General features: G+C 41.4%; 1 protein-coding gene across 3 annotated transcripts; it reads right to left on the bottom strand.

Moving 5' to 3' along the window:
• On the bottom strand, positions 1-20,531 carry LOC145434593 (uncharacterized). Of its 3 annotated transcripts, none has more exons than XM_080311939.1 (8): positions 20,109-20,531; positions 15,518-15,613; positions 3,857-3,943; positions 3,704-3,799; positions 2,871-2,915; positions 2,633-2,701; positions 2,485-2,564; positions 1-1,952 (listed from the first exon to the last, which is right to left on the bottom strand). In XM_080311939.1, the coding sequence occupies exons 1-8, from the start codon at positions 20,140-20,142 to the stop codon at positions 1,176-1,178; spliced, it is 1,284 nt and encodes a 427-aa protein (XP_080168065.1). In that variant the 5' UTR covers positions 20,143-20,531; the 3' UTR covers positions 1-1,175. The 3 variants fall into 3 exon arrangements, with proteins under 3 accessions (XP_080168065.1, XP_080168063.1, XP_080168064.1); XM_080311937.1 differs by having other exon boundaries at positions 20,183-20,531; XM_080311938.1 differs by having other exon boundaries at positions 3,743-3,799; positions 20,183-20,524.
• Positions 20,532-22,691: the final 2,160 nt, after the last annotated feature.

Genomic DNA, 22,691 nt, shown 5'->3' with positions numbered 1-22,691 from the left:
ACTGACAGATATATAATTATCATCGCAAAAATTGAAACATCGAGTTCACATTTTACGCAACGCAGCACATAAGAATTGATTGGATCCAGTACGCGAAATGTAGTTCATGAATGAAGATGTAAAATGAATATTGGTACGAACATATGATTATTATAGTAATTGTAAGACAAAGACACAAAAAGTGATCATCGAGTGTGCTGCACCTATTAGGGATAATTGCATAACAGTGAACAGTGTACAAATTCTAGTTTAAGTTCCAGCAGTGACATGTCACATGTTGGCATAGGCACTGAAAATAGCTGCGAGCAGAATTATGAAAAAGTCATCACGATCAAAGCCGAGAACGAACAAATGCTTTATTGAGAAAAGTCACATCTCGCTAAGGGTACTGGTGCTAATATGTAGACACCCCATATCTTTTTAATAGAGCCTAGGTAAAATTATTGTATGGCAGTGGTCGGGAATCTCTCTCCCGCAGACCAGTGCCAGTATGCGAGCAGTTCATATACTTTTGCATAGTGGCCATGATCGTGGATAAGAACTTAAAATTGTCAAATTAATCTCTGTTATCGAGACAAGTGTGTAACTAATTTACTGGGCAGTGGGCTCCTGTTGAACATCTGCGTTTTGGAAGACCACTCGGTAAAAAAAATTCATTTTGAAACCGGTACGTGAGTAAAACGGGTTGCCGACCCCAGGTGCGATTTCCAAGACATGTTAAAACTACTTCAAATATAACTAGAAAATGAAGATCTCAAAATTACTCAAGTGAGTATTTTGTAAAAGTAATTTGAAAACCGGAGTCGGCATCTTCGCGACTAACGCAAAAAAGACTGATGGCACTACAAATAGGTGCAACTTGGGAAAATACAATTAAATAATCCGTAACCATGTTACAGGCGCTCTTTTGCCCATATGTCATTATATTGTACCTCATACACGTGGTTGAAAGATAGCAGAAACCTACTTTTTACTTTACAAAATACAAAGTCTAAAATTAAGTAGTTCAAACTAAATACCATTATGTAGAAGTGGGAAGTATTCTAAAAACCCAACCACTTGAGTAAATCAGCAAAACCAACTTCTGTACTTGTGAAAAGCAGAGGTAATTCGTTACTGATCAGTGATCACCTCTGGGTAAAAGACATGTGGGGTACATACATATATCAGTTCAGTTATTTCATGTTAAGTATGGGTGGTTTCTTGGTTATATCTTTAATTTCATGATCTATTTCATCAAGGAGTTGTTTTGCTTCCAGTCTTTTTGCCAGCGATTTCGCCTCTTCAAGCGCTAAGAGCGCCTTTTGTTGTTTACCCTTTTCCTTAAATGACATTCCCCGGATCATAATCAAACGCACCGTATCTTCATTCTTAATTGCATCCCAGTGAAATTTCTTGTCATTCGTCAAAGCGATGACTTTATCCAACTGATTAACTTTGTAGAAACACGTTGCTAGGGTTGACAATGTTTTCAGCTTTAATTCAATCAGTGAGCCGCTAGGACTTGTCTTACAAATATGGCGGTACATATCTTCCATTATGGTGACTAGGAAATTGGCAACAGAAGGAGCATGGGCTCCTCCACTCACAAGATGTTTCAGCGCCTCACTTTTGGATGCAGTTAGTTCATAAACGATTCGAGAAATTTTTTCAATATAGCAAAGTACGTTCTTTGTCATATCCAGTCTGTCAGGGTTCTCTTTCTCTTCCTTCTGTGCGGATGCAAAATGAAATAAAGTCACTCGGACAGGATTCTTGCCTTTTGTCCGGCAAGATTCAGATAAAATTTGAAAATCGTTCGCCGACGGATGTGACTGACTGTCAAGTTTTTCACGCAGCTTTGCGAAACACTCCGAAGCCTCTTTGTTACGGTTTTTATACACCAGAATTTCCACGCTACCCATGATGTCTTGCGGTGCCTGAGATCGGGTACGCTTCTCCTTCAACTTACCCTATAGAAATGGAAAATATCATCATCTTAAATTTGACACCACATCACAACTAGAGCAGCGTCCCTTGAAAGGTCGAGGTGACAGTTGTTCTCATCGTGGAAAACAACTATAGTGCAGTAATTGAAAATCAAACAGAAATTATGCCATTAAATCTTAAAATCGATTTTACCACGAAACAGGTGTCGTCTTCATCCAACATTATCCATTAACCAAAGCTAGATTGTAATTGCTAAATCTGTCACTGCAGATTGTCCGAGGTTTGCTGCTATTCATTTCTTGGACACTGACAAACATCAAACATATTGGATACACATAACATGCCACTGGGCGAACGCTCTTAAAGAATTTGTCTCGGACCGTTGTCGTTTATACGGAAAATTGATCATTGTGCCTCTTGTAGCAGTCAGTCGCGCTAGTCTCTGATATACATCCTTAAAGTACAGGTTGAATATAAAGGAATTTGCTATTTCAAACTCCCCCCGTTGAGAGTTATTGTATAACTTATCACACGGTAGTAGCACTATCAATTTACCATTTTTGCGTATCGTTCGTATACTTTGAAGTTTTTCAACTCCGAAAGTTGACGCGACGATTTCTTTGTGCTTGTCAAATCTATACATACAATCAACCGTTTATACTTATGGCGGTTAGGTGCAGGCAATGTTAACAGGTCAACCCACCTGACCTCTTTTGCTTTTTCGTTTGAGAGGATTGCAAAGACGATGGGACATCCACGGCAGATTTTCTTTCTGCACAAATGTTGAATACAGGCAAGTTTAACCATGAAGACCATTATATCACAGTAAGTGTAATCTCAAGTTCGACGATAAGCATATTACATATTCTCAGGGAAATATCACTCCAGAGCTAATCCAACAGTCCTCTTATAAGTATAGGCCTACATATAACAATCCTTACTTGGTCTTGCTTGATTATGTAGCTGTTTCATTGCATCACCTGCACCTGATAATAAAGCATTGAACTGACAATGGGTTACTCATTTCTTTACGATAATCTGAATAAATTGTAATCGCATTTTAAAATAAAACGGTATTCCAAAATATGTACCATTTTTGTTCAATTGGTTTTGCTGATCCACTAAAAGCAGTTTGGAGATGTCTTGGAAATCACCATTTCTACTTGCACACTTGAATAGAAATTTAAATTACTTTTACTTGAGTATCAACATCCTAGTCATGATCCACATGCGTAATATGACGCGGGAAATAATAATTACAGTCATTGGTAACGACAGAGCAAAGACTCATCAAGCAAATTTGACGGGTCCTGCCCACACCCTAATCCATCCGCCAAGTTGCAAAAATTTGAAAAGTCTCAATCTTGTCTACCTGTTGAAACTACTATAACCTCAGTAATTTTCGGATCTTCAATTTCTACTTCAACTCGAAGTAGTTTTAACATGCCTTCAAACTCGCTACAGTAGCTGAACTAGAAATTAAGTAGAAATTCACTACTTCTACCTCTATTTGAATACTTTGATCAATGACCACCCTTGTCGCCAGATGGTACAATTTCAAACTTGCAATGCACGAATTAGCATTGTCTGACACACCGTTGATCCACAACAAAACAATTCGTGGTCTGGACGGAAATCATCCAAGATATTAGCATGACTATCAGAAACGAGCCACAGCATCTTTGAATAATTGGTGGGCCATTAGCTGCCTTATTCAACGTTTTGCTGAGTGGCAGTGAGCACTTTTCCAAGTTACGGTACTATAATAAATTACTTAATGTATCCTTATATATAATAATGTTAGGCTCTTCACCTTCTGAATTCTGGGGTGAGGCTGCTGACTTTGCTTGCCCGATATGATTGTTTGTAACTAAAAAAAAAATACGGTAAGTGTTTGAAAGTGTACTATTGATTTGAAGCAGGTTACTGATTTGATCACCAACGTGTTGACGCAATTGGCCTTTGCCTGTAATTGTGAGGCTTGCATCTCCTCCAACATTGCCAAACGTTCTTCCTGGAAATGAAACAGGATATAGATTAAATGACAAAGCATGAAAACACGTGGACGTCATATTGCGCTACTACGCCATTCCATGCTCCATAGAATGAATTCATGGGTGATTGAACAAGGTACGCACTTATTAGCGAAAATAGTAGGCTATTCAGAATTTGTAAATGTTTAGTTTCCTTACATCCAATAGTACAGGGGTTCTCAACCCGCGGCCCGCATGTGGCCCGCAGACGATTCTTTTGCGGCCCGCGACATCTTTCAATATGAACGCAATTTACTACTGGCACAGTATTGTTATGGAACACCGATGTGGCACATTTGTCGAAGAACAGTTGTAAGAAAGCCTAGGATCTTGAAATGATAGCACGATAGTTTCATCTGGAGTTATACATATCGCCTGATTTGAGAGAAAACGTTGCTAGCTTGGTTTCAAACCCAACAATCCATATTTCGAAGCATTTGAAAAATTTCCGACGACGTGACAGACGCATTGTTCAAAATTGCTTGGAATGTCGCTAAACCCAAGAATCTGCTAGAGAATGTGTGACTTCAATAAAACTACAACGTACTGTGCGAATATTCGCTGTTTCCGGAACACAGCAGCAAGTCCAACATCACCTGACAAATTTCGAAGCTGCAGTTGTCTGATTCAACCGCCACCAAAAGAGTAACAGCTGTCTCAGTCGATCTTTTATCGCATGTTCTGAAACACGTTGCCACGTACAGACTACTTTAGCCTAGCATTGGACGAATCCATCGACTGCACACAGTGCTCTCACATTGCATAGCTAATTATCCAGGTGCGTTTTATCAGAGTCGACATATTTCCAGAGGAAATACTGACGTGGCAAACGTGGGTAGATTAGATGAACAGTGAAAAACATCAATTTGACAAAGCTGACTTCTGTAACTTTTGGTGTAAGGCTCCAGCCATGGAAGGAAAGGAGAAGAGTTGATTGCTTTGCTCAGAAATGACCTTGAACGTCTGACTTCTTCTCATGAGAGCTCAAAGTGATAATAACCTCTGAAACGAAAAAGTCCACCTAATTTTATACTTGCTCGCTCTCGCATTGAAACAGAGAGTTCCGTTCTCAGGTGGAAGGGTTTAAAGGGTGCATATACTGGCATGGCAACGAACAGAATGTACGCTCCATGAAGGGATTTACTTGCGCAACTTGAAGATAGATATTCCAACAAAAAACGGCAACTGCAAACTAACGAACGCTCTCCATTAATGCTTTAGAATGCATAAAAATGTACTAAATACCCGTATAAGACTGGTAAATAGGATACAGTAGCTTAAATTTAATAGTGGCCCACAAATACATGGTGATAATGTTCTGCGGCCCGCAGCGTCTTTTGGAGTGAAAATGCGGCCCGTTATACGAGGGAAGTTGAGAACCCCTGCAATAGTATATCTGGATTTCATTACGTTCACAAGTTGCCTCATCTTTATTAGTTTCCATACCAATTTATCCTTGCATATTGAGGGTAGGGGAGATTGAGTAGGTATGGGCATGGGTGCCGACTTTTATTTTTTTGCGAAGTGGCGATGTCTTGTGACGTCATAATTGTTCCATGTCAATGACGTCATCGTCGCACTAAAACGCACATTACTGCATGCCGCTGGCGTTAAACCATTCGCGTGACGTTTTAATATCGGCCGTGAACTCATTAATATCAAACCATACAGTCGAGTTATTAATTGGAATCTTGAGACGGTACGATCATTCGAAAGAGTAACTACGCTACCAGTCCGTCCGACGGGATGCATCGAACAAAAATCAGATTTTACGTCACTGAGAATCAGGAGTTGCATTAATGTTATTACGCGCAATGCGCTGTGTACACTACGCACTGGCCTGGCAAGTAACTCACACAAATCTCGAATATTTCAAGCAGACGATAATGATGATTACAAACGCGAAATCGCGCAACCAATCAGTAATTGTCTCTTGCGGTTTCGCGTTGACCAACTCGCATCGTGGAAATTGTTTGCAGATTAAAACAGCGATTTTGGTGGCATTGGTGCATTTCCCGATTTACGTTCGCGAAGCATTTCGGTAGTACATCGGTCAATTCGTAAATTCAATTTGCATATCGACGGCCGCCCCACATACTAATTGAATTATGTGTTGACGACTTCCGGGCGCATGCCGCGATTTTTTCAATAGAAATCCACTGTCTACCAAATGCCTAATAGTTTAATGTTTGATATTGTTGTTCTCGATACCAGTACATCCAGCAATCAAGTTTATCGGAATGTGGAAGGTTCCCTGTTCAAACGCATCGAATAAAATCAGAATTTGTGCCACCTAGAATCTTGAGATGCATCAATATTTGACATTGGCATGGCCTACTGCACGTTAATAATGACAGGAACACTGAATAATTACCTTGCGCGACAATTTCGGAGTACGAGTGTATCGAGTAGATAAAAAGAAATATGGATGATGGCAAATTAGAAAGTGTGTATTCTAATCAGTATCGCCACAAATGGTTTTGAGTCTGACACCGTATTGAGTAGCTTTCGTTGCGACAATTGTTTTTCTCATTATATCGGTGTTCAAGCTGTATTGCTGCATTTCCCAATAAATGTCACTGGCAATGCCTTGTTAGAGAAATGAATCTGCGCAGAAATGAATTCCAATTTGCAGGCACACACCAACACACCCTTCAATTTCGCGCTCTGATTATCAAGACTATCACCAAGCTAGCTAGCTCATGAATAATTTTGTAAACGAATATGGGCGCACACAATTTAGAATTCAGAAAAGCAGAACGTCTATTTGGGCACCTGGTCTGGAGAGGAGATCTAGGATGGTGCTTCTCAGCACACGCTAGGAGCGTAGCCTGTCGCAAAATTAGTAGGATTTTGATTTTTTTCAAGCTTACCAATATAGCATCAATTCAATTCGGGTCAAGTATATGTGTAAATGGCGATCAATAGGGCAAGTTTTTGCAACTTTTTTTACAGCTTCTAAAATACTCGTAAGATATGAAGAATTGTTTTAAGCTGTTTGAAGGAATCTTATAGTGCAACTATTTCCAACTTTTGTCCATTTTTTTCATGCAACTTTTTGCAACATTTTGCAATTTTCTCGATTTTTCAAAAAAAGTATTTTTGATTTTGGTGAAATACACGTCCAAATTCAAATTTATTTTTAGTCAACCCAGCAAAATGTGGTCAAAACGCAACTTCTGCAACTTTTTTCAAAAATAAATGCAACTTTCCACGGATTTAACTGCAACAAAAACTTGCCCTAGCGATCATATAATCTCTTCGTATTGACGATTTTAGGCTTGCCAAAGAGTCCGGGAGAGCTGTCAATTAGCGAGTCCCTGATCCCTGGTTATCAATTAAATACGTGCGCGTATTACGCAGTCTCGGCGACGGTTTTCACAAATCAAAATGTCCGAACTTGACGGCACCGATTTCAAACGTATGTCGTCTTTATGAACTTGAGCCATGATACATATCTTCGGATCGTTACGTTCAAGTATTAGCGGGAATCAATTACGTACGTATGTCAAAGTCTGTTTGCAGCGACTCGATGTTATTCAGTTTCGCGATGTTGCTTTTTAGTCAATGAGATAAAACAATCATTAATTAGCGTAAACTCGACCGTATTGTCTCCAAACCAGCGAGAGATGGAGCCAAAGCATGCTAGGCCCGAGACGAGATAGTTGGCCAGCAATGACATCTTTCGCACTCAGGCCTATTGCAGATGCTATTGTTTAGGCCAGCGATGATATCGTGCGCACCAGGCCAAAGCCGCCAATGCATATGCGATTGCGCAGGCAAGCGATGATATATTATGAACTGGGCCTATTGCAGATGCGAATGTTCATGTTCAAGCCTGCGGAACCAGGCTTGTTCGAGATGCGATAAATCAGGCTAGCGACGATTGCCACGCGCATGAGAATGAATGACCTAATTTCACGACCATCTCAGCAGGAGATCATCAGAGACTCTTCTCGCTAATTGACAACACGTTTCTCGCAAAAACCGCACGGGATACTGATAACACAATCATTGAATTGAAACTGAATATTAGAGTTAGAATGATCATTTCAAAATGACGGGGTTTCGCGTTTCAAATAGGGAAGTTCGACCCGCGCGATCGAAGACGTCCCTAACGATGTCGCATCGATTCGCCTGATTACTAATTACTGGTCACAAATCACTTGGGCGTTTGAGCATTTTGTACGAGGTGGCCGCCACCTCGTAACCACGTAAGTCGGCGCCTATTGGTATGGGCCACTGCCATATCAGGCGACTGTGACATCACACATGCTTGTCACGCTCTGTGATTGTAAGAGAAAGGCTCCAGACTCACACATGTTCCTCACAGCCATGACGCCAGCAGAGTTTTTGACTCGGCTAAAGATAAATAATTTGGGATTGAGTCTATGTATGTGCACGTTTGAGTTAGACTTATTTATGGCGTGAAAGCTATAGAAATATGCTATCTATGGAGAATAGTTTTAATGCTTTGTCAATCTCTCTGTCTTGAAATTATGGTAAGAATCCCCAAGAAGGAGCGTTTGAGGTGTGGGCCATTCAGCAGGTTGGAGCATCGGTGGGCCCATACCTCAATAGGCTGGGGTATGGGACAGCATACCATAAACCTAAAACCGATATTTGATTGACGCTATTAAATATATTTATCACTGCAATACAGCAGACGTTGGTCTTATCCCTCCCATATACAATCTCTTGAAAGTAAATAATGAAATCCACACAAAGGGCCAGTTCACTGAATCAGATCTCAACTTGGCAATGCGAAAAGTTAAAGCATGGGTGGCATCAAAAAGAGAAGCATGATGTCAGTACAAAATTGGTGTAGCTACATTAAACAGGTATATGAAAAAAACAGGGGATGAATCTCACACAAAAAATATTTCAAAATTGTTTGCCCATACTGTCTTTAATCAAAAGGAGAAAAGTTTGTTAGCGCAGAATGTCATCATATGCTTCAAGATGTTTTATGATTTGTCACTCCCATTTTAAATAGAGATAGAGCTGTGACATTTGAATTTGATGGGGGAGTTTAGGCTAGGGTTGCCATACGTCCAGAATTTCACTGAAAAATCTGCGTCTGGGAGGAATTTCTGAAATATGCTTAAATGTCCGGAATTTTGAAGGCTGGAATCAGGCTCAAAAGTTTTTCGTAAATCAACGTTAACAATATTATTTTCAAGCAGATTTATGCTATTCAAAATTGTTCTTCTCGCCGCGTGCGAGTTAATGCAACGTATAATGATATTAGTATGAGTACCAGGCACCACCCTCGCCACAAAATGCAATCAAAATAAATATAAATAACCATCATTTACTGAATTAAGTCTGATTGTAATCGCAATTTGAAGCTAACGGCATATTCCTAGAGTTGGTTAAGGCCGATCGGATGCTTCAATAACAGGCAGTGGTTCCAAATCTTGGGGTCGTCCGCCTTTATCTGGGGATCGTGATGATGTTGGACGTAATGAGCTTCCCAGGCCGGGCAAGCTGAATTTTTTTAGTAATCAGCTTATCAAGTTTTGAGCTTTGCCACGGAACATTTTCAAGGGGGAAATGAGGTCGTGACCATAAAAGGTTGGAAATCACCGGATGTGCAACCTGCTGGTGCATTTTATAGTAGGCTAGCCTAATATATCAGAGAATCGATATTATTGACAGAATTCATACATAAAATTCAACAGCCAAATGCATATAGTAAGTGCCCAACAAGTTACATCGACTACCCTATGGTGGGCCCAAGATCAGTGCTTTTTTGGGCGGAAGGGGGGAGAAAATAATGTTGTTTCGGACCTGATTAAAACACATAAACTGATAGCCGCACCGACCCAACTGTATAGCAGGGCTGTCAAACACAATCCTGACAGACAAGACACGGCCCTCCAGATGATTTCATCCGGCCCGTGGAGGAATCTATTGCAAACCCAATCAAGTAGCATTCACCAGAGCTCACATTACAGATGGCCCAATTCATGACCTATGTTCCACTTCATTCCTGTATAGTACATACAGTCGATGGGCAATGCTTTGCTAGTGTGACGTCATATTGACGGTCAATGTGTCACAACTCATTTTGAAATCCGCTAGTGGGCGCTAAAGAGTGTCCGGAATTTGCTTCACAAAATTATGGTAACCCTAGTTTAGGCGAAGGAAGCATAATTTGATAGTGATATTCATGTTACATATTTTCAGTTATCTGGTTTCGTAAGGATGGGTTATGACTTATGATCAACACAAGAGTTGAAATAAATAATTGTCTACTTCCAGACCACATAGGCCTACATATCAGTATATCCAAATTGTTGGTAACTGTGACAGGAGTTGAGGTTTGTAGGATAATGAAGCATATATTGATTCAATACATACAGCGGCCCATACCTCATACCAGTACCCTATTTTCTATTTACAAAATTTGATGTCACCTATAAATACTGGGATATTCCAGCTCAATTCTATCACTAATAGTTAGCCATATAACTATTGATGGTCTGTACCGAAATATTGAAATTTTGGACGAAGTGAAGAATTCCAGTAGTTACTAAGTTAGCCTACACCACGTATTATGGTAGAGGTACTGTAATTAAGATTTGATGTAGCACAACGAAAGATACTACAACAAAAACGTTCGACAGCAGCAGTTGTTGGCTGACAACACTGAAGTTGTGCGTGCGTACACTGATGGTGACATCGTGTTGCTTCATTCTGACAATGGTGTCTACATCACAATTTTTTATCATGCGCTTCTTGATACAAAAACCTTGCGATGCCGAAGCAGTCTTGTTTCAGTTCGGATATTGCAGTACGTTGAGCATAAGACCATGTCTATTGTCAACCTCTTTGTTTCGTTTGACCGTTAATGATTCATGATGAGCAGGCATTGGGTCGTCTACAATGGTAGGCCTATGAAGTAGGCTACAAGCTGTAAAATATCAAATAATAAGTTCACCGACAGTGCAAAATCTACGATACAATCGAAATAGAGGGGTCAAAATTTTTTTGACTTTGTATACAATTTTGACGATTTTTTGACCAAACGCTTCAATTTGACAAAATTATGACATGTCCTTAGAAATTGCCCTGTCCTTAGAAATTGCCCTAGTAATAGCAAATTATATTAAACTAGGCATTATTATCAGCCAGGGTTGGTGGGATGCATAGAATTGTTTTTCACCACTAGTCAAAAAACTTCAAAAAATTTAAAATCAACCCCACCTGAACTAATAACTACCACTAGTGGTGCGCGCACCACAGATTGGTAACCACTGCACTAAAAGATTGACGCATCTTGGCCGAAGCATTCGATATCGATATGTCCAGGCGATGAATAGTCCTGTCCATAGGCGCCGACTTATGCGGTTACGAGGTGGCGCAGCCACCTCGTGACCATATTTACTAGGTGGCGGCCACCTCGTACAAAATGCTCAAACGCCCAAGTGATTTGTGAGCAGTAATTTGTAATCAGGCGAATCGATGCAACCTCGTTAGAGACGTCTTCGATTTCGATACGCGCGTGTGCCAGGCTCGTCGCCACGGGGCTTTCGGGGGTCGAACTTTCCTATTTGAAACGCGAAACCCCGTCATTTTGAAATGATCATTATAACTCTAATACTCGGTTGCAATTCAATAATTGTGTTATCAGTGTTCCGCGCGGCTGATTTGCGAGAAACGTGTTGTGAATTAGGGAGAAAAGTCTGTGATATTCTCCCGCTGAGATGGTCGCGAAATTAGGTCATTCATTCCTGTGCGCGTGGCAATCGTCGCTAGCCTGATTTAAGTGTATCGAGCTAGCCTGGTTCCGCAGGCTTAAACATGAACAATTGACCAATGGCATCTGCAATAGGCCCAGTTCACACTATATCATCGCTTGCCTGCGCAATCGCATCTGCATTGGCGGCTTCAGCCTGGGTGCACGATATCATCGCTGGCCTACACAATAGCATCTGCAATAGGCCTGGTGCGAAAGCTATCATTGCTGGCCTAACTATCGCGTCTCGGGCATAAAGTGCTTTGGCTCCTATCTCTCGCTGGTTTTGAGACAATGCGGTCGAGTTTACGCTAATTAGTGATTGTTTTATGTCATATTGATTAAAAAGCGACATCGCGGAACTGAGTAACATCGAATCGCTGCAATCAGACTTTAACGTGCGTAATTGATTCCCGCTAATACTTGAACGTAAATTGTTCACCAGATATCAGGGACTCGCTAATTGACAGCACTCCCGGACTATTTGGCATGCTTATCATACGCCTAAAATCGTCAATACGAACAGATTATATGATCGCCATTTACACATGTACTTAACCCGAATTGAATCTCCTCTCCTCTCCCGACCAGGCGCCCAAATAGACGTTCTCCTTTTCTGAAATCTAAATTATGTGCGCCCATATTCTAGTACAAAACCATTCACGAGCTAACTAGCTTCTTCATAGTCTTGGTAATCAGAGCGCGAAATTGGAGAGTGTGTTGGTGTGTGTCAGCAAATTGGAATTCATTTCTGCGCAGATTCGTTTCTCTCACAAGGCTTTGCCAGTGACATTAATCGGGAAATGCAGCAATACAGCCTAAACACCGATATAATGAGAAAACAATTGTCGCGACGAAAGCTACTCAATACGGTGTCAGACTCAAAACCCATCCGTGGCGATTCTGATTAGAATACACGCTTTCTCATTTGCCATCATCCCATCATCCATATTACTTGTTATCTACTGGATACATTCGTACCGCGAAATTGACGCACAAAGTCATTGTTAAGTGTTCCTTTCATTATTAACGTGCAGTAGGCCATGTCATGCCATTGTCAAATATTGATGCATCACAAGATTCTGGGTGGCACAAATTCTGATTTTATTCGATTCGTTTGAACAACGATAAACTTGATTGAGCTGGATGTACTCTTATCGAGAACAACAATATCGAATATTAAACTATTAGGCATTAGGTAGACAGCGGATTTCTATGATAAGATCGCGGCATGCGCCCAGAAGTGGAATTAATTTTAGCCCAGGGGTGGCCAACCTGCGGCCATAGAAGCAAATTTGTGCGGCTATCAACACGTAATTTAATTAGTATGTGTTGGCGGCCGTCGACATGCAAATTGAATTTGCGAATTGACCAATGTACTCCCGAAATGCTTCGCGAACGTAAATCGGAAATGCACCAATGCCGCCCGAATCGCTGTTTTAATCAGCAAACAATTGCCGCGATGCGAGTTGGTCAACGCGAAGCAAGAAACCGCAATAGACAATTACTGATTGGCAGCGCGATTTCGCGCTTGTAATCATCATTATTGTCTGCTTAAAATATTCGAGAGTTGTCGTGTGTTACTTGCAAGGCCATTGCATATTGTATTTCGTTACTCAACACGGCGAATTGCGCGTGAATAACATTGATGCACCTCCAGATTCTTCGGTGACGTGAATTCTGATTTTTGTTCGATGCATTCCGTCGGTAGCGCAGGCCGTAGTTACACTTCCGAATGATCGTACCGTTTCAAGATTCCATTTAATGATCGGCTGCATGGTTTGATATTAATGAGTGCATGGCCGATATTAAAACGTCAAGCGAATGGTTTAACTCTGCACGTACGCCAGCGGCATGTAGTAAAGTGCGTTTTCCTGCGACGATGACGTCATCGATATGTAACAATTATGACGTCATAAGACTTCGCCACCTCGTAAAAAAATAAAAGTCGGCGCCTATGGTCCTGTCCTTGCAAACTAAGCCCTGCGATATAGGCCTACAGCAGGCCCGCAATATACTCAAGCAACAATATTATTGACCTATGAACTTTGAAAAATTTTCACGCCTCGCACAGCTAATGGCCCGCCATTAGCGCTGAACTTTGGTATGCTAGGTATGCCAAAATTAGCATCCGGCGCCTTGTGCACCTACATGTAGCATTACGATTAAATTTTTTACAGTGTGAGATTTCACCTGTAGCAGAGCAAAGTCAACATCTTAGTAAGGGAGAGAATTATATCAATTGGAAGACATTTTAAAGATCTTTCAAACCAGAAAGATATTTCTAACTACCCGTAAACCGGGGTAACTTTGGACTTAAGGGTAACTTTGGACACCAAGCAGTAAAAGATTTAAATGGTTATTGATGAAAAAGGGCTGCCGCTGGATGTCCAATTCTTTTTCATGAGGCAACAGTACCACAAGTAGTCTCTATAAAAGGTGGATTCATTTCACTACCAGATAAGCTTGACCCAACATTGATAAAGTAATGGAGGGGGTCAATTTCGTCAAAATTGATGGCTAATAAACTTCGTACAACCAAACATAGATAGCATGTGATTCATAGATTCAAAACTTGGCAGCTGATACCTCTAAGTAGTCTTAATCCATGGCCAACATCTCAGTGGGCTCACCCTTAGATTAATACAAGAAAATGTGATGTCCAAAGTTACCCCGTCAAATTTTATCAGAATGGGGCAACTTTGGACGGTGAAAAATGTGATATTTAGAGCTCTGGAAAGTGGCTGCTTCATCTGTGTCAAAGTGTATCGTCAACTATATTCCTTATGACCGGCCTGATGGCTTCTTAAAATGGAATGAGAAGGTTAATAAATCAAGAGTTTACCAAAATATGAAAAAATGGGTAGGCAATGAGCTGAGCTGAGAGACTATAATCGGGTGTAAGCTACTTCAAAAACTTATCACATACTCCTAAAGATGCTCCTGCTGAATATGGGATATCATAAATTACGACAAATATATCCATCAGAGGACATAGGAGAGGGAAAATGTATCTTTTCAAGAACAGTAATATAATTGAAATCGGCAATAAATCACGCTAACATGCTTAATGTTTGCTGTCGATTGCTAACACTGCCAGTGGGATACCGCTTGTCACCATATGTTATTTATAAGTCCCAATTGGTGAAGGCACGAGGGAAAATTGAGATAAGGGATGAATAAGGGGGCATTAGCCTTCATAAACTACCTTTTTTTTTGGGGGGGGGGGGTGGATTAGGTAAAAATCATGCAATAGGCCAGACATATACTATTTTGTTTCAGTTTTAGTCACTGCTCTCATCAACTCTTGCCAATTAAGCCTCATTTACGAGGTTTCATAAACAATAGAGTGTAAAGGCATACAAAAAACTACATTGTCCAAAGTTACCCCACATACAGGGGTAACTTTGGACACGGATAATTTACAAAAATAAGGTACTTACTTATGACCATGAAGATTTTGGATTGGTTAATTCTAATCTTTGTTCCATGACCCAATAAAAACACAAAACTTGCCTCCCCTACACCATAGCATTTCCAAGATACAAATCGGAATTGTTGAGAATTGTCCAAAGTTACCCCGGTTTACGGGTATCGATTTGATGTTGTCAGCTATACATGTATGTTTGAAAAGCTCCTATTTGAGTGAGTTTGCAAAATATTAGTGTCGTAGATAGAAAGGTTCAATACAGACAAATAATGGAAGCCACAGAACAAATAATAGGCTGTCTGTTATACCAGGTGCGACTTATATCATTCTTTGGATTGATTTTGACAGTATAGGGCTCAAGGGTATGTAATATATATATACCTGTTGTAACTTTTGATGTGTCTTTGTCCGCAAGAGAGGTATTCCTACTGTCGTCTTGATTGTTTTTATCAGTGACGTTGTGTTGGTCGGTTCCATCTGAAAAGAAATCCTATTTACTTAGCCTTTGCCGAATGGGAACTGTAGAATCTTCAGTGCATATCGAGGCTATACCTATTCGGAGATCATTATCTTGAATATGGGCTAACTTCCGTGAATACTGCAACTAATTTTAGAAATGTATTTACAAAGTACGTAAAATAGACGGTAGTCCGTATAAAATTTGATAAGTGACAGACGAGAGGGAATGGCTGCACAAAGTGCACATGTCATATTACAAACTATGGGTGTAGGCTACACCCTACTGGAGTCTTGGTACGTTTTGTCTAATATAACAGGTGATCAGCGATGATTCTCCAAATAAAATTATTTGATAAAAAATAAAAATAAGGAATTGTGTGAGCACATGACACTGATCCCATACAGGAGTACATCAGAGATGAGCACTGGACTGGACTTGAATTGGACAGGAGCCGTACTATTGGTTATATTCGTTGGATCTGGATCGGACCAAATTGTAATTTTTGAGAAAAAATGGATCCGGTTGGACTTGGACTTTCAGCACGGAAAAATCCGGACTCGGGTACGCTAGATCCTTGGGAAGACGAGGAGAAAGTTGTTACTCCAGGAAGTTTCTGCTTTATAATGTCAGGACTGGTGCAAAAGCCACCAACGTTGTTGAGCCGAGAGCAGGTAGTAAGTTTGCGAATATGGCCTTCACAGACTAGATGGCGGTCTCCTTTTTTCAAAGCGTGGCACTGTGGTGGTCTTTCATAGTTTGCATGATACGCAATCACATAGTTAACAAATGTGACAAAGGTATACCGTTATTTGGTTAACGTAAAAATGACTCGTCAAAAATTAGAGGGATCATTATTCATTACATGCAACTATTTTAGCAAATGCGCAATTCATCTTTTACATAGGCATACATATATACAGTATACATATATTCATGGGGTGAGCAGAAAATTTTCTAAATTTTAGTTATCCATTTTATATAACAAATAGAAACTTTCTTCTCCTGTAGCAATGCGGCTACTGACTAGAATTGAACCAAATTGGGGTGTAAGCTGGAATTAGGTAACCTAGCAATTTCATGAAGTAGCCACTAGCCAGTACGAGTACGATTGGAGAAAAAAAGTCATTTTTGAACACCTCTAGTAGGCTATTATGTATACAATACATGTTGTGACTATTGAGGTATACACAGGCATCGTGCTTGTTTTGATTAGCTGTCTTGTTGCTGTAACGCAGAATGTACTATGATGTGGTGTGCAGTGGACATGCTGGAGAAGTGGATAATCGTACATGTTGTGGATTCAAGAGCCGGGTTCTATTACGCGAAGTCTAGCCTAATTATTTTTCTCTGTAACGTGGGTATTTATTTTGCCAGTCATAGAATATGACTTGCGATTTGAAAGAAATTTTGGATCTGGATGAAGTTGGACTGTGAATTTGAATAATATTTTTGGATCAGGATGGAGTTGGACTGGAATGAAAATTTTCAGGTCTGGACTGGGACTGAAAAAATATCACAGTCCGCTCATCACTGGAGTACATGTACAGAAGGCCCTACAGGCGAAGTAGTTATATTACACATCACAATATCAAAAGATGTGAAATCTTGCATTGGTTGATCAGCAGCAACTTTCCACCTTGCCCGAAGCGATTAAAAATTCATTCTAGTAAGTAGTAATAAGACGGTGACTAGTGAACTCGGCCTATGGTGACTTTGTTAACAGAAATTATTGTTGACAGCTGTATTAATTATTGAAGTCAATGGTGAATTGGCGGTGGTGGACACTGGACATGTCGTACGAATTTCATTCCCACTGGGGGGCGGTATCTGATGCTTGAAATCTTGTTAGGCATATGGAGCTATGTAGGTGAGAAGTCTGTAATGTTGATGAAGAGTGCAGAACGTCAAGGATCATAGTCTAGAGCTAGACAGAAAAACCTCATCAAACATGGTGAATTCGGTGCATCCTAAGATTAGGGTTGGAGGGGCTTGGGTTTAGGGATATTAGGGTTGGAGGTGGGTTAGGGGTTAAGGTGTCCCAAGATTAGATTTGAAGGGTTAGGGTTGCAGGGGTAATATTAGGGTTGGGGGAGGGAGATATTAGGGTTCAGGTTGAGGGGTATTACGGTTGGGGAATAGGGATATTAGGGTTGGAGGTGGGTTAGGGTATGGGGATATATTAGGGTTTGAGGAGGGGTTGGGGAGGGTTAGGGTTGGAGGGGAGATATTACGGTTGGGGAAGAGGGATATTAGGGTTGGAGGTGGTCAGGTGGGATACACCAACTTCACCATGTGCAATGAGGTTTCTTCTGTCTAGAGCAGTGGTTCCCAACGTGGGCGATATCGCCCCCCAGGGGGCGATTTGGCAGTCTAGGGGGGCGAAAATAACGAAGGGGGCGATAGGGGGGCGAAAACGGACGAAGGGGGCGATAGGGGGCGAAAGCAACGAAGGGGGCGATAGGGGAGCGATGGCGTGTGAAAACGGCTATATTGGAGTCGAGACCGTACCTACCGCATCCCAAACTCCCCAATTGGGGGTGGGGCCCGAACTCGAGGGGCGCCCTAAATTATTTCGTGAAATAACAATAATTATAGAGTAATCTTTTAGAAATTCATCCAATTTTTTCAGAAATTTTTCGCTCTGCGCGCGATTTAATGATATCATATATCTTGATTTTGTGGTACCCGTCACCCCAAAAAAATGCGCATCATTTATGGAAGTGGGAGACTTCGGCGTCGATCATTACTGCGCCACGACGCACCAATACATATGAAGTTAGAGGCCATATAACATGCGACTCCGAGAAGTGTGTCAGAACGATCAGCAGCGAGAAGGCCTTGGCCGAAAAGGAATGCGCTTGTGCTGACAGGAAACTTCGATATACATATATGTTTAATTATCCATAGGCGCCTCAATGGCTGGCGTCGAATGTTCCTGTCCTGGCGACCTTAACCCTACAGGACAAATGCCATCCCGCAAGGAGAAAGTTATTTGCCAGTACGGAAATACCGATTTGAAATGATGTGCGTCTTTTAGTTTGGTACGTTTTGACGATTTCCATATCTTCTGACATAGCAGATATAGGAGGTCACGAAATAGCATCATGTAACGAAGTCAATATAACAACGATTCCGGCCGAAGATGTTTAATTATTATTTATGGGTCCTACCTTTTCCAATACATCACACTCAGTTCTACCGGTAAATCTGATTACGCGAGCAGAAAGAAGATAAAAAATTGATAGCGATATATATGCAATTCCCGACCATATTGACCGATTCAAACATGAGTTATATGAATTTATCGCGCTTCGCGCGATTAGGCGAAATACGGTGACTCACCAAACAGTACATGAAATAGGGTATAGCTGATATGTAGCGACAAAAGGCCCACTGGCTGAGGGGGTTCTGCGGTTTGGTTTATCACCCTATGGGACCAAAGACCAATGTTTGTGGGGCTGACGAAGTGCTGTTTTTAGTTTCCCAATATTTGGGGGGCGATGATCGGTGTGGAGCTTCAAAAGGGGGCGATGAGCCGAAAAAGGTTGGGAGCCACTGGTCTAGAGTCTGATCCAGGGTTGTAACCAAGTCACAAGGCTCCGAGTCACAAGTCAATCTCACTTTTACAGTTTTGACTCGAGTCAAGTCGAGTCATTTTCAATTCACGACCGAGTCCAAGTCATCGAGCAGAGGGTCGAGTCCGAGTCATGACTCGAGTATTATGACTTGAGTCCGAGTCCAAGTCAATGTGTTTACTGCTCAGTTTCCAGTTAAAATCTTATTAAACTCACTTTTTATAACTCTGTTTGGTGATATTGAATGGTTCGCATCCATAATATACTAATTTCCTCACTTTTAGCAGTTTCTGGTCACATTTTCAAGTACTAGTACCAATAGACAAAATCCTAACAGGGTGGTTACTTTACTATTCTTCGAAATTACAATGAAATGTCGGTCTTGGTCGTCTCAGTCTCGAGTCATATGACTTGGTTAGAGTCATGTGCAATGACTCGAGTCACTTCAAAGATTGACTCGAGTCGAGTCATTTCCGCATTTTGAGAAAATGACTCGAGTCAAGTCGAGTCATCAGAAAATCGTGACTCGAGCCGAGTCATTACAACCCTGGTCTGATCCTCAAGGCTTTGCACTCTTCATTACACTTACACAGCTCCATATGCATAATATACGGTAACATTTCACACGACATGTCATGTCCAACACCACCACCAATTCACTACCGGCATTGTCTTTAATAACTAATACGACTCACAAAGTTTATAATAATTTTTATCAACAAATTCACCCTGGGCCGAGTTTACTATGGGCCGAGTTCACTGATACCGTAATCAATAAGACAGCCTTAGGTACGGTATTTTGTACTATTGCCGTAAAACTTGACTCAGGCTCACACGGTTGGGCAGCACCTGTACGGAATCGGTGTCCTGTGCTAACACAATTTTTCATTTTATTTTTCATCAAATTACTTTACCTTGAAGAAACATCACTGCTCACCTGTTATATTAGGCAAAGCGTACCGAGTTTCCATAGTATAGGGCAGTTGGAATGGGTATAATCACTTCAGGTACCTGTCTCGTTGTTACCGTTTTCCGGGAGACGGCACACTTCGGTGGTCTTGGTCACAGACAAAGTTTCCCGAGATGTCCAGTTTAGGGGTTTCTTTACCGACATGTTGCATGAGTCACTTACCGTTGGTTCCATTAACGTGAGCTGGAAGCATAGACAAGGGAATCTACCTAGGTCAAATGATTACTATCTGTTGCAAAATGTTCAGTTTTGAGGCGCTTCTTCGTTTTACGATCAGAGAGAGTGAGTGTTCCCCATGGTACCGATCAACAATGTTCCCATTGAACACGCCACTATACGACGTGTTTCACATGATATCAAGCTGTGCTGCCCCTGAACTCGATATTTTTTATACGCAGGCGACTTGGGTTCGATTCTATCGCCAGTACCCTCTTTCTGTGAGTCGCTACCTGGCGATGGGCATGGAGATTTAAGCGAAAGAAAAGCAGCAAGGATTAGAGTCTGAATGAAGATAACCAAAAGACTTCGTTTTATATTCACTGAACACTGTGTGTATTTCGCATAGTCAATATGCCGTGAAGATATATTACATTTAGTGTCATATTGGAAGTTCCTCGTATCAGTTATTGGTTCTCAGAAGATCTAGATTCTAGAACGTGACAGTTCGGCCTTGCTTACATGATCGCTAGTCGTGTCAGCTGATTAATTAAACTAATTAAATTGAGTGGTTCCATCACACAATATATGCAGTTCAAAGGCACATTTCGGGTGAAAGTTGTAGAGAAGATAGAAGGAAGTTTGTGCCTTTTTCGCGCCTTTTTGATAAACCGCTCAACCAAAACCGGCGGATTTATTTTGTGCAAACAGGGTGAATTGGGAGTTTATATTGAAATATAATGACCAAAAGGAAGATAATGAAAAATAGTAACATTGGAATCGCATCGTATTTTGTGTCTTGTGCATTTTCCTATTGTCGGATATGATGTCTGGGTGTTTTTGAACAACGTTTCAATTCACATATCTTAGGGGCTTGTCAGGGGTGTGTTCGAACTGCGTTAACACTCGGACATCATGTCTGAGGCGTGACTGGAGTAAGTTCGGACTGCGTTGTCTATCGAACATCATGGTAGGATGTGTTCGGACTGCGTTATGACACTCGAGCATCATGTCTGGGACACATTTAGGGCATGTCTGGGGTGTGTTCGGCCTGTATTGATACTCGGATATCATGTCTGAGGCTTGTCTGGAGATAGGTTCGGACCACGTTGTTAATCACCCATCATGTCAGGGGGTATTTGTAGCGCGGTGGACACTCGAACATCATGTCTGGGACATGTCAGCGCATGTCGACGGGGGGGGGGTGTTCGAGCTTCGTTGACACTCGGACATCATGACTGATGCATGTCTGAAACAGGTTCGGACTGCGTTGTCTATCGAACATCATGTTTGGGATGTGTTTGGACTGCGTTTTTACATTTGAGCATCTTGTCTGGGTCATGTCTAGGGCATGTCTGGGGTGTGTTGGGCCTGTATTGACACTCGGACATCATGTCTGAGGCATGTCTGGAGGTTCGGACTGCGTTGTCAATCGAACATCATGTCAGGGGTGTGTTCGAACTGTTGTTGACACTCGAACATCATGTCTGGGACATGTCTGGGGTGTGTTCGAAATGCGTGGTGTGGAACGCCCTGCGCCCTCTTACGGTTCATACACCCTGTAATATAAAACACGCCATTACTCAAATTGTACCACGCTGTATATCACGTGACCACGCCCTTCTTCTTGTATCGCGCCATATATAAACGCGCACATTCAGATATCCCACATGGGACTCATACGCTACTACTGTTCATATTCATTCGACCAATACATCTATCTGAGGCAATTGTCGTCGCATGCATCGTTGAGCTGTCAGATCAAGGACTAACGCAGGGCCAGGCGTTCGCCACTGCTAGTTAAGTACGTAAGTCACAACCTACGTTGGACTCAGGCTTACGGCTCCAGCAGATTATCCGACAACGCTACGTTCTCTACATGGTGCATCTCGTGAGATGATTTCGGCTTCAACGAAAGACGCATCGCCGCCTCAATATCGGATTTAGTTCGTCAACCACTATGGACACTCCAGAAACCGCACTCGGACTCCCAAACCTTACGGTACAGTTTTTTGCATATACGAATTGTCGAACGAAAGCAGTTTTGCATTTACAGTTCCATTTAATTCGTGTGTTATTGCTCGCTACATGTACTATGGTTTATATATCTGCCGCTGCAATACGTAGCAACGATCCGGCCATGTTTCTGGTTTTGGTAAATCAATATAATTTCCTAACGTTCGAAACCAACATTCGATTCGCTACTTCGACGATACCTCGAAATTTCCGCGCTCCAACCGCATATTTGAAGTGCAGAGTTTACTTATAAACGCCGACATAAGCGCGTTTACGGCTGTGATGTAAAATCCACGTTCGTTCTGCATTTTTTTTTAAACAACCCAACAAAATTTCGAATTTTGATTCGTTATTCCACCATTTTGTTTCGGATTCATG

This window comes from Botryllus schlosseri, chromosome 2 (genome assembly GCF_051294905.1).
Source record: "Botryllus schlosseri isolate E-star chromosome 2, Bs_hap1, whole genome shotgun sequence".
Lineage (NCBI taxonomy): Eukaryota > Metazoa > Chordata > Ascidiacea > Stolidobranchia > Styelidae > Botryllus > Botryllus schlosseri.
The sequence above is the reverse complement of the archived record's forward strand: the minus strand, read 5'-3'. Positions and strand labels throughout refer to the sequence as shown.